The sequence below is a fragment of the Delphinapterus leucas genome, chromosome 9, assembly GCF_059928025.1.
Source record: "Delphinapterus leucas isolate spDelLeu-1000000601 "Yukka" chromosome 9, BTC_Dleu_Yukka2, whole genome shotgun sequence".
Classification (NCBI taxonomy): domain Eukaryota; kingdom Metazoa; phylum Chordata; class Mammalia; order Artiodactyla; family Monodontidae; genus Delphinapterus; species Delphinapterus leucas.
In genome coordinates, this window is record NC_143137.1 from 2903634 (window position 1) to 2916368 (window position 12735).

Here is a 12735-nt window from a genome sequence, read left to right on the forward strand (position 1 = left end):
ACTCAGCGATCTCCCCGCAGTGCACGTGTTTGCTGAACATGCCTTCATAGTCCTTGGGTACGAAACTATATTTACGAATTCAACAACTTCGCGACAGTCGTGTTACTCTAATTTCATGATCTGAGGATAAAAGTCTTTGTTCAGCAACATTTGAATAAATTCCACAGAAATGGAACCCATAGTAAATAAGCAAGTTTGACAGATTCTGCGGAACTAGTAGATATTTCTGTGTTGTGAACAGTTGCTTTAAAATAGAAGGAGGTATTTGATTTGACTTTTAGTTCCTGTTTCAAGTTGATGGCTTGCATTTTAGAATAAACTCGCCAGTTGGAACATTTGTCTCCTCAGTAGGTTTGGTGTATGTGTGTGTGTGGTTGCCATAAATAAAACCATAAAGCCGTATTGCTTGGTCTTGCAGGTGCGGCTGCGTACTTTAGTATGTCTGGAGACAATCCTTTGTGGCCAAATATTGGGACACACACAGTAAGTATTAGGGTATACTTCCTAGGACTGTAGGATGGAATCCTCAAAATGGGGGCTCTTCCCGGAAACTTGCAGTTATGGTTTCCTGTTCCCCAGATGTCCCCATTGTGACTTCTTATTCATTGCTTCCTGTCTGTTCTCAACCTGCCTATATGGATTTATCTCCTCCCTCTCATCGGCCTGGTTGGACTTCCCTGGGACCAGGACAGTAAGCACGCTGGAGAGGGTTTTGTAAAGAAAGGGCACTTTGTGGGCCAAGTCCGTGGCTGTTCGGTGAGGAGTGAGGAATAGCAGATAAATTGGATAAACGGGGTCCCCAGTACTGCCTGTGGAGACTCGCGTTCCTGCCCGGAGTGCAGAAGTGAGGTGCTCAGCTCCGAGGACCACCCTGGGGAACTTGAAGGCTTGTCTCTTCCAGGTGGTGCCGGGTGAGGATGGGGAAATAGATGGAGCTCGGGGAGACTTCCTGCCTGTGCCGGCCTCACAGTCACTGGTGCCTGGAGAAGAAATTCTTGAAGGCGCTGTTGTAGTTCTTGTTGAAGGCCGTGTAGATCAGGGGGTTGAAGAAAGAGTTGGAGTAGCCGAGCCACAGGAAGATGCTCTTCCAGGTGGCGGGGATGTCACAGGAGCACAGGGGGCTGATGAGCTCCGTGGTGAAGAAGGGGATCCAGCAGAGCACAAACACCCCAATGAGGATGCCCACCATTAGGGCGGCTCTCTGCTCCTTCTGTTCTCTCCACGTGGCCCCTTCTGTCTGGAAGGTGACAGTGGCGTGGCGGACGGTGAACACCATCTCGGGCTGCCGAGCGGAGGCCTTCACCTGGAAAAGGTAAGCAGAGGCTTCAGGAAGAGCCGCCTCTTCACGCCTGGGCTGAACCCAGACGCGGGTGGGCGTGAGCCCCGCACATCCACTTCAAGAGAACGTCCTCAGTTGTCCGGTGCAGGGACCGGGCAGCATGTGGGGACCACCCTCGGCTATGAAAACGTGCTGACAGAGCTGGGTGTTTGCTTACATCTTAGAAATGGAGGGAAAATAGGAACGTCTGCAATAATGCAACGACGGTGGAGTCCCTGTTGCCGTCTGTTCAGCAGGGAACAACAGAAGTAAGCAGGCCACGAGGTGTATACAGTTTATGACCACGGAACACGAGTAATCAGGAGCCTGCTAAATCCTTATCAAACCCTGTACACGCAGGACCCAGGATTCCAAAATCTAGAACTTTCTGGGTTTCTGTGAATCCCCTCTAAAAAGTTAGAATTTTCTAGAACTTTTCTTCTGGTATAAGGTTCCTACTGCTGTGCTTCCAGAACATATTCTACTGTTTGGGACAGTTCACTCACCAGGATGTTTATCTCCCTGTTTATTCTGTGTTCCGCCCCCTCCCCCGACTTTGATGGAAAACAGAGGCTCTAAACTCAGAGTCCCTCCACGTAGGTTCTCTCAAGTCCTCTGGAAGGCAGGTTCCCACTGAACTACGTTCTCCAGCTTCACACCCCTTCTCTAAGGGGGTGGAATTCCTGGGAAAGGAAGCTCTTTCCTCCATTCCAGCCCTATTTTTTTAGATCTTTGGGGAACTGGAATAAGGGGTGTCTGATGATGAGCCCCCCTAAATATAAGGAAATTGCAGTGGGCTGATTTGCTAAGTGAGCAAATTAGTTGCTCCAGTCACAATGTGGGACAGTTTCTGGGTCGATCAGTCATTCACTAGTGGTGAGACTACCCTGACATTAAATCCTCTTCTTCCCAACTCCAGCCTTCTGTGACCCCCGTACGCTTGAAAAGGAGAATTACCCAGCTCGCGCCCCAGCAGCTTCCCTATCGTATAGAATAACTGAGCTGAAAATAGGAACACTGTAGTTAAGGGAATGTTAGCTCATGTATGAATTATTAAATTCATGTGATAGCCTTCCTGTCATCTGTTTGAAAAACAGTGAAACCCCAAGCATTATACAATTAAACAGAAGATCGTGAATATTGAAACAAATAGTTCCTTTTTCTGCAACCCTTAAAAGCACATATGAAATAAGAAGTGAAAATTTCTCTCTCCCAGTCTCACCCCTGGATGGAACCATAGTTACCTTTCTTATTTATTAGTGTATATCTGGGAACGCATTTCAGGGAGTTGATTTATAGAAATACAAACACAGTTTTAGTTTCATTTTTCAGCATAAAGAAAATAGGGAAAACTACCAATTTCCTTAATAAAACTCAATCCCCAAATGGCATCAAGGCAGCCATTCCCAAAGATGGCAATGGAAGAATAATTCTGGTCCTGACTCTTAAATCCCTAAGAAATTCTCCTTCCTTTCAGACCTTTTCGCTGCCAAGACTGGCCACTCAGGGTTGTGACGCCATTGTGACCACCTGTTAATTCTCTATAGCACACCTGGTGTAAAAGGGGAACATTTAAACCAGACTCAAAGGCCCTGGGGTAACAGTAGAAATAAATACAGCAACACATAACTAGATATTCTGGCTTTTGAGCTATGACACACTCTAGGGAATCTCTCCACCCCTCCCATCCCCGCTCCCTGTCTGCCTTCCCTGTGGTCAGTGCCTTTTCAGGTTGACTCCAGAAGCCCATGCTTAGTCCTTTAGATACTCAAATTCCAGTTGCAAGACACAATGAGCCCCATGATTGGACTACCAGTGTATGACCAGTCTTCTGTGAAGGGTGAGATACACCCCCAGTGCTACATGTTCTATTAGTAGGAGTTTGCTCTTGCATAATGGAAAAAGCTGCAAGGTTTCCATTCTGAGGAGCCGTCTTCTCTCCTAATGATTGACACTGAGAATGTCTGCCTCTTTTGAGACTCTGCTGGTACCTTCAGATGCAGTCCTGACCTGTATCCAAAGGGGCTGCCGTATCAGAATGTAGCACAGTACCTCATCATTCGTCCGAGAGACACAGGATCACAGGGTTGTTTGTTTTCCAGGTGTAGCGTAGGATATGAATATTTCTATAGCCCAAGTATTGTAAGACAGTTTTATGGAAACCCATCACTTCAAATCTTGGTCCTCATAAGGGAATGTTAGGTGCCGTTAAGTGTGGGCCTGCTTGTGTGGGTATTTGGCAGCTGTGCTATGAAATCCTGGATTCTTCCAGTATACTGTACCGGGTTCTTATGAGCTGTTCCCAAACATAGCATGCATTCATTGTATCTACAAGAATTTTCCACTGTGTGGTAGTTCTAATGTTGCATAAGGGTACTCTTAAAGACTTCCCAGCTACTTTATTCCTAAGCTTGTCTTCAGGATGATTTCTCTCTGTCAGTAGAACCCACAGGCATTCTATCCACCGTCCTTTTCACTGAGTTCTAAGCACAACACTTGGGGAGCACATTCGCGGGGCCCCTTTCCAGCAAAGAATCTAAATTCATTTTTAACAGTTCTTTTAATGTTCCGTGGGGTCTTCTCCCACTTCTTAGAATTCTATTTTGAATTCCAATTAAACTTTTTTTCCTAAATACATTGTTTTTATGGTTTGCTTTGAGTAAGGAATTTTCATAGGTTAGAGAACTCCATGTTTCTCAGAAAAGCACACTCTCTATGACCTTGGTGAGAAATGTTGAGCATTTTATGGGTCCCTCTCTTGTGTGTGTGGCATTCAATACCAGCTCACTCGGTGAGAGTGTCATTGGTCTGAAGTGGCTCTTCCGGGACAGCAGAGGCTCAGCTGCGGGGAGGGGCTTTGCTGTTGGGGAGTTTCAGGCTCCCGATGCTGGCAGGTGGTTGATTTTGTTGCTCACCCTATGGCTCTCTGACTTACAGACTCCTTAGCTCTTTGCTCATCAACGATTGCAATAAGGCACTTAATCAAGTCTGGAGAATAGACTCTATTGATTACTCTGTCAATTACTCATCATGGTCGTTAGTAGATTCACAGAAAGAGAGGTAATGGGGCAAAAAAAGGTGAACATTCAAGCCAAATTGCGCCTTTCCCATCTATCTTTGAAGTGCTATATCATTTAAAGCACAAACCTCACAATTTAAGATTCACATGAAAAAATTTTCTAAGTGAACACTTAGCCTCACATCTCCAAATAAGCGAATTTTGGGGGGAACATGTACCTATGAGTTAGACTTCTCATTCTTCCAAAATGGTTATGTGTTAAATAACTATTTAATGGTTAATCATAAATCTAGCGTGTTCTTTTATTTCCTCAAACTATGCTGCTTCACCTCCCTATTAATATTGCAGATAATCAATAGATTATCATCAGTAGTGGGTATTGAAATTAAGGGGTGAAGACTCTTACCTTGGAAGTGTGGCTTCAGGTGATTTGCAGGTGAGATCAGGTCACTGTCACGATGTAAGATGTACTGATGAGTCAGGATGTTCAAGCTAGAAATGATCTCACCCATTTAAGGAGGGCTCCACGAGGGGCAGAATAAGAACATCCCCACAAACTTAGCAAAAGACCAACTATTCTGTAGCTGTGGCAACAAAGAGCCTTGCTACTTGTTTAAACTCCTTCAGTGGATCAAGGACAATGCAGCTCCGTGAATATACACCTGCAAACCAACCAGTCAGTGTCAGCCCTCACTTCTGAATGTCAGCCAGTTAGGGCAGGACTCACCCCACTAAGTGCATCTCTGAGCTGCAGTCAACCAACAGCAGTCTCACGCAGTAACCCCACTCTGGGGGTGTCAGCTCACTGCTCCCCTGCGTGTCCTCCAGTCCCTGAACTCAACGCTGTCCCCAGTCCCCATAGATGATGGGCATTCTGCTCTGTCAGACGGTGCCTGACAAGTGTAGCTTTCTCTTACTATGTAGTAAGGAGTATTTTTATTTCAGATACTGTGTGGTGGTTGTATCATCCTTGGACATTCTAGAGAGTCCACCGAGATCATTTTGTGGATCCTCCCCAGGATCCTCGGACTGCAGGTGCATTCACTGTACCCCCGACTCCAGTTGCCTTTGGATCTGCAGATGGGCATCATTCTCAGTGAGCTGAGTTCCAGCCAGCTCCACCAGGCTCTTCTCACTCTGTGTGTTTTGTTATACAAGGATTGTAACCAAGTGTCTTCGAATAAGATCATTCAGCTTAGGTCTTTGTATCAAGTCACTAGACCTTTGTTTGAGAGGTGCACCATTTGGTAATTGACTTACATTTTTGTGTAAGGCTATTAGATCTCTTGTCTTGGAGGTATACCATTTAGTGAAAATTTTTATGACATAACCTACAAGTACTATGTTGTTGTTTTCTTTGTTTTTGCTGTTGTTTGTCTAAATATGCAAAGCCTTGTTTTCATAGGTTTGTTTGTTTGTTTTTTGTGCTGGAATACCTTTTTTTTTCTGTTGAATATAAAAAGGATTGTTCTGTAAGGCATTGGCTTGATAAGCCCTAATCCATTCCAAGGCAGATCTGAAGGCTAATGATTTGGGGACTGTTAGACTTATGACCAATTTGTGAAAAAGCAATTGATCAAACTTTGCTTTGGGTTCTTCACAAAACTTAAGTGAGGGCACTTGCTATCTTGTCAATTTATGAAAAAAAATGTCACCTTGTCTAGTTGGTATTCCAGCTCATTGGATTGGTGGTCATATGGCCCCCTCTTGGCCTGTGGTCAAGGATTTGAGACACCATTCACAAGCACAAACTGTTGGCCAACTGTAGTGGCCATTTTCTTGTGTGTCATGGTTTGTCTAAGTCAAAGTCTCAAACTTCTCCTTTGTGAACTTATATTTCCTATTTTAAATTGCACTATAATGCTAATTCTTGCATTTCTCTTGATAAATGTGAAAGAAAACTTTTTTACTTAATGAGGAATTTCTGAAAGTCAAAATCAATAAATTAACATATTTAAGATCAACTCTAGAAAAATTAGAAGACAAACACTAAACAGTTGAGAGTCAGCTTCTTTAGTTCTGCTAAGACCTTAAAACAAAATTCTAACTCTAAGTTAGTCTCAAAGATTTTGTAACTTTCCAAAACCTCCCCACCTTGCACATCTACATCTCCCATATTTCTCCCCAGCTTTACCTGACCTCCTAAATGAACTATCCTTTCTTCAGGGATTTTCTCAGGAAAAACAAAATCACATCGTAAAATTGCCAGACAAGAAGTCAAGTCTATAGAATTTCAGTTAAAACCTTGGTCTAGAGCTAAGATATAGGCTATAATTAAGAATTTTTCTAAACTTCAGGGAGAAGGGCAAAAAATTGCTGTAGAATTTAGACTTCCTCTCCCGTTGCGGAGCACAGGCTCCGGACGCTCAGGCTCAGCGGCCACGGCCCACGGGCCCAGCCACTCCGCGGCATGTGGGATCTTCCCGGACCGGGGCACGAACCCGCGTCCCCTGCATCGGCAGGTGGACTCTCAACCACTGCGCCACCAGGGAAGCCCGAATTTAGACTTTTTTTAAGAGTATTGAACAAAATTCTTATTGTCCTGGACTACGGATCAGCAGTAACTAGTTAATTAAAATCTCCCTCAAGTGAGGAAAAGTATTTAAAACCAGAAGGATAGGAAAGAGAAGAGCTATATAACCCAGCTGTGGAAATTTAAAATATAAAATACGTAAAGCAATTTCAGAAGGCTTTTTTAAAGAGAAGATTAAATAAGGATTCAAAATTATAAACTAAGTTTAGAAAATAGACTTCAGAAAACTTTCAAGCAGTATTCTGATGTAAACCCAACAGCTGAAGTATAATCTTGTCCTGTCTTTCTATAAATGGGCTCAAACCTGAAGTAGGGAATTTAATAAGAAAAAATAAATTTAAATGTGAAATTGCCAATTTAGAAAATATCCAATATGGGGCTAGACATTTCCATATATCCTTAGAAAGTAAATAATACAAGATATGGCTCTCTAGATAAAACATTCAAAAACACCTCTGTTTTCAAAGATTTGGGAGCCTAGACAAGAACACCTGTAAATATTGTCAGCAGAAGAATCCTTGAAAGAATCAATGTCCCCTATTGGCTAAAAATCAAAATGACAACTATCTAAAATCTGTCCAGTGAAGTCACTCCAAGGGAGATATTATCACCCAACAACTTCCTGTCCTTCTAAACTTCTAAGGGGAATTGCCTATAATTACAGATGTACAACAAGTACAGCTTTCTTGTTTATATGGGTGTCACCATAACTACCATTATCCCCACAATTATAAAACAATAGATCCTTCAGCCTAAAATTTTAAAGTCATCTGAAAAGGAAACATGCAAATCAACTTGTAATAAGTTTTAAAAAATTGAAAACAATGATTGGTTGTACAGATGCTGAAATAAGACCATGAGAGACAAGTTTATGGTGTGGCTATTTAAAGGGCTTAAGGGAAAGTAAACCTTAGTTAATACAAGAATTCAAGCAATGAAAGTCTTTAACAATCCTGTGTGCCAACTTGTAACTGATATTTCAGGGTCATTATCAGAATACTTTAGTTTCTGTAACACAACCGCAAATTTAATAAGTAGAACCCGCTTCCAGATAAAATGTACTGCTGTCCTTACACATTATGAGATTATAGCTGGTCTGTACATGAAAATGTGTACACTGTATATCATTCAAGACATTACTGAAGAAATAGCAATGATCCTGGAGTCCTTATGGACAAAAGACACCACAGACAGAAAGATTAATTAGACCAGAATGCATGAGAGTCCAGATTGATTCTTCCTAGGTTATCATGAATGTGCCTTTTTGTACCAATGTGAAAATGCTGGGCCGTACTCCAGGTGGATTAATTCAACTGCATGACACCTGTCTAAGAACTATTGCCTACTGAAGCCCACCCCTTAATTCAGTAATTAAGGCTTTGACTCCTTGCCTCAGAGAAATGACAGGCATCAATTAAACTAGTGTCAGCACATCTTCAGAACTTATACTAAGCCTTTGAATCTTACGTTACCATATGTAGTAAATCCCCATTGCTAACTGAAACCAGCCAACATTTTTCTACTGATTGGTTCACTGTGATTCAGTATCTGTTGTCCAGAGCTTTAAAAGACTTCTGCACAGCGCTGTTCTGACAGACAGATATGTTGATTGCTGTGCAGTCTGAACATCAGGTCTCCACAGATGAAACTTCATCTTCAAGGAGAAGCAACAACAGTGGTGGCGATTTGGACAGTCCTTGATGGTCTCTCTTGAAGCTTTGGCTGAATGAGGACCCAGAGCAGGGGGATGAAAACTAAACTTAGGGCGAGTCTGCGTGTTCTGCAGCCTGGGTCCAGTCTTGAACGTACTCTGTCGGTCAAGGGCAGTTCCTCTCAGGGGACTTGGTCTTGCAAGCCGTGCCAGTCCCTCACTCCTGAAATTCAGGCATCCACGGACGGACTCACTCCAATAAACTCCCACTGGAGTAACGCCCAGCAAACAAAGCTGCTCATACACATGATGGCAACCCACTCAGACCTCGAAAGTGCCCCAGTCCCTTACACTAGCAAGGCATAAATCCAGCTCTGTCTTCACGTCAGCTCTTTAGTAGTGGTTTCGTCAGACTTTGTCAAGGGTGCAAGGCCTGCCTCTCTTGTGTTTCCTGTTTTCATCCTGGTATCTGACAAGGGTTAGGCTTTCAGTATGTATTTGAATAAAACTCTGAAGATGCAGAACAGGGAAGAAGCGTTGTGTTTCCCTAGGTAACATAGCTAGTTGGTGGTAAAACTGTATTTAGAAACGTTGGCACCTGCTACCACCGAGAAGTCAGGAAGCCTGGTTTTTAATTAACCCTTCACAGTAACATGAGGACAGAGGCAGTGCCGCATTTTATGCAGAGCCCTGGATCACTTAGAGGCTTTGCAAAGCCAAGGGACCCATTTTTGAAAGTTATCCGGCAGAGAAGGAACATGAAACAATGCTTTGCTTCTGCTCTCTTCAAAGCTGAGCAGTGAAAACCCCTCTTCCTTCCACACTAAGCCCTCTGAGACAAAGTATAATTGCTTTTCCCTTCTAAAGCTGTTTGGTATTAATTATAAATTGTGTTTACCTGGATAAGCGCCCTGGCAGGAGAGGATCTGTGTAAGGAGGGCCTTGGTGGGCAGCCAGCCTCCTGTTCCTGACCTGGAATCGGGGTGGATGTACACACACGGGCACTCCAGGCAGTTTGGCGGCACTCTTACCCATCAGCACTCCGTGTCCAGTTTAGAAATCTAACAGGTCAGGGTTTCCCAAATTTGGCACTACTAACATTTTGGTCTGAATAGTTCTTTGTTGTTCAGGGTGTCCTGTGTGTTGTACCACGTTTAGCAGCATCCCTGCTCTCTACACGCTAGATGCCATTAGTACCCTGTCCCCAAGTCTTGGTAATCAAAAACATCTCCAGACATTCCAGATGTTCCCTGGGGTAGGGGAGGGTAATTTGGGTGAGACTTTTGTTCTAGATAAAAGGACAGGTGCCCTCTGACCCCTTTTTCCTTCTTGTTTCTAGAATGGTGCCCTCCCCTTTCTCCCATACCTACGCCTCTGGTTCCTCTAAGCTTGACTGACTGGTCATACTTGGAATTAGCTACTGACTCGAAAAATACAATCGTATTGCAATGTTCACAATGCATGTCTCTCTCACTAGACCAGACTCTTCATAGGCAAAGATGATGTCTTTATCACTCCTCGACCCCTTGCAGCAAGCCTGTAGTATGTGCTCAGTGTGCTTAATTGAATTTCCTTGTTGTCCCAGAACCAGTAACAGAAATGGGTGCTGCGTCGTGCTCTGATCCAACGTAAATGTGTGAAGCAGGTCCAAGGGATCACCCTTGGCAATGAGTGCGGTAGGGGGTGGGCAGCCTGCACAGCCGGTGGATTCATGTGAACTCTTATGGTCCCTGAATCTTGAATCGTAGGGTCAGATTACCAAGAGTGAACAAAAAGCAGGAAAGCGTGGATGGAGAGAAGATGAGAAAAGAGCCCTCACGGGTGCTGTAGCAGTTGCCGTACCTTAAATGCCACTTGTAAAGAGCTGGGGAAGTGTCTGCCTTAGCGTTTTAACTTCCTCCTGCAGCTTTACTCATGTCCCGGGAGGCAAGCAAGTGGTCCTCAGCTGCACGGACAGTCTGATCAGGGGTGGGGACAGGCCCAGAAAGCAGCACCACAGGCAGTGGGTGAATATAACAAGGGCAGAGGCTCTGAGACAGGTGTAAACAGTATCTTTAACCTTGCATGAGGACAGGAGGATGCTGGGCACGACAGTAACCCAGGAGATACCACACTTCGCAAAATTAATTGGCAAAGAGAAAACAGACTGGGTTGAAACACTAACCTGCTTTGCCTGATGTATGGCAGTCTTCCTGCCAAGTCAGGTGACCGTCCCTCCCTTCCCACCTCCTCGAACACCCCCCACTGTAAATGCAGGAAGCTGCACTTTTCTCTAGTGCAGCCCCAGAAACCAACTTCCTCAGGCGTTCTAAAGGATGTTATATAGATCCATAGAATTTTCAAGCCTAGTGGGACCCTGTAGAATTATGTAGTCCAGATCCCTCGTTTTATATATAGGGAAAGAACCCATGAGAGATGACCTGCTCTGTGAATCTGAGCACGTCAGAGGAGAGTCTGCGATGCTTTCTTTCTCTCTCCCAGTCTACCTCCTTCCCTTCCCCTCCAGCCCCCGCCAAAATACTAAGAAGTCCCACTTTCTACGGATGTGTGGGGAGATGTGCTGGGGATGAGGCCTGTGCAAATGCAAGCAAAGTTTTTTAAGGATCACGTTAACACCCACCTCCACAGCGTCGGAAACGGGGGAGACGCTGTTGGCCTTCCGGGGGCCCACGCGGAACTTGGCCGCCTTGTAGATCTTCCAGTATACGAAGAGCACCACGCAGAGCGGCAGGTAGAAGGCGCCCACGGTGGAGAACACGGTGTAGGAGGGCTCGCGGCTCACCTGGCACTCCTCGCTGCCCTCAGAGTAGGTCTCCCCCCAGCCGAAGAGCAGCGGGGCCAGGGAGATGACTGCGGAGAGCGCCCAGGTGAGCGTGATCATTACGTTGGAGATGCGCTTGCGGGCACGGAGCGTGTATTCCAGGTGACGGGTGATGGACCAGTAGCGGTCCAGCGCGATAGCCGTCACATTCCAGATGCTGGCCGTGCAGCAGAGCACGTCGCATGCGATCCAAAGCTGGCACAGCCGCCGGCCCAGCTGCCAGCGGCGCCCGGACAGCTCGTGCACCAGGCTCAGCGGCATGACCAGAGCAGCCACCAGCACGTCCGAGATGGCCATGGATGCCACCAGGTTGTGCGGAACGCGATGGAACGTGCGCACGCGGAGAATGGTCGCCAGCACCAGCAGGTTCCAGGCGAGCGTCGCGGCCACCAGGAAGCCCAGCAAGGTGAGGACGAGCACGCCGAAGACGGAGACCAGGGGCAGACTGGCGCGCGGGTCTTCGGCGTCGAAGCTGCGGTTGGTCTCCAGAGGGGCGGGGGTGGGGAGGATAAAGGAGGTGAGGTTCGGCGGCAGATCCATGTCTGGGCCAGGAGACGGGCTCGCCGGTGTGCGGAGAAGGGGCGCTCGGGAGGAGGGGTGGTGACCACTGTGTCGGAAGCCACTCCGGATGTTTGTCACCTCTGGCCAGTGGCAGGGTTTCTGGAGAGTGTCTGTGGAGTTTGCCCCGACCCCCCGCCAGCGAGCCTCCGTGGGAGACGGTGTGTCGGAGAGGAGAGGAGGGCGCTGGGCTGCGAGCCGCGGCGGGTCTGAATCCCTCAGGCGCTGGGAGAGCAGAGGCGAGGGGCTGTGTCTCGCAGCCGGGGCCCGTCTAAGCTGTCACATGACCAGGGCTCTTCGCCTCGGCGGAGACAGCAGTCTGGTCGCCCTGAGTCCGGCATCTCCCAAGTGGAGGAGGAGCTGGGCGCCCCCGGAGCGTGGGGCTGGTGCGTCAGAGCGGCAGTTCTCGCCGCGCGGCCTCCCTTCCCGCCCCTCTCGCCCGCGGCGGCAGCGGGCTGCAACCTCAGCTCCGTGCTGGGGAAGCCAAGCAGGGACCTGCTTTCTAGGTCCTGCCTTCCGCTATTCGCCCGCCCCTTCCCCGCCCCGTCTGGGGCTGCGGCTCCGGCTCCGGAGAGCGAATGCTGGCGCGCCCACCCAGACCTGTCTTACCGAGCCGGGGATCCAGCCTGCGTAAGGCATCAGCTGATAAGGCTGCCGCGCGCCCGGGGTTCGCGGCGCCAGCGCTGGCGCTGTCCCCGGTGCTGTCCCCGCCCCAGCGCGCTAGGCTTGGTGCTGTCCATGGTGCTGTCGCTTCTCCCCGAAATGAGTTCCCCCGGTGGAACAAGTTTACCAAAGAACTTTCCTTGAAACGTTCCTCTAGCCACCGCCTACCCAC

General features: G+C 47.0%; 1 protein-coding gene across 1 annotated transcript; it reads right to left on the reverse strand.

Moving 5' to 3' along the window:
• Nucleotides 1–923: 923 nt before the first annotated feature.
• On the reverse strand, nucleotides 924–11882 carry HTR5A (5-hydroxytryptamine receptor 5A). The gene is made up of 2 exons (XM_022576691.3): nucleotides 11142–11882; nucleotides 924–1303 (listed from the first exon to the last, which is right to left on the reverse strand). The coding sequence occupies exons 1-2, from the start codon at nucleotides 11880–11882 to the stop codon at nucleotides 971–973; spliced, it is 1074 nt and encodes a 357-aa protein (XP_022432399.1). The 3' UTR covers nucleotides 924–970.
• Between the last annotated feature and the right edge of the window lie 853 nt (nucleotides 11883–12735).

Bases quoted from the DNA above. Each gene is read 5' to 3' on its own strand.
- HTR5A (XM_022576691.3), bottom strand. From the start codon at position 11,882: ATGGATCTGCCGCCGAACCTCACCTCCTTTATCCTCCCCACCCCCGCC. The intron at 1,304-11,141 runs GTGGGTGTTAAC...TACCTTTTCCAG, and splicing joins CCGTTTCCGACGCTGTGGAG to GTGAAGGCCTCCGCTCGGCA.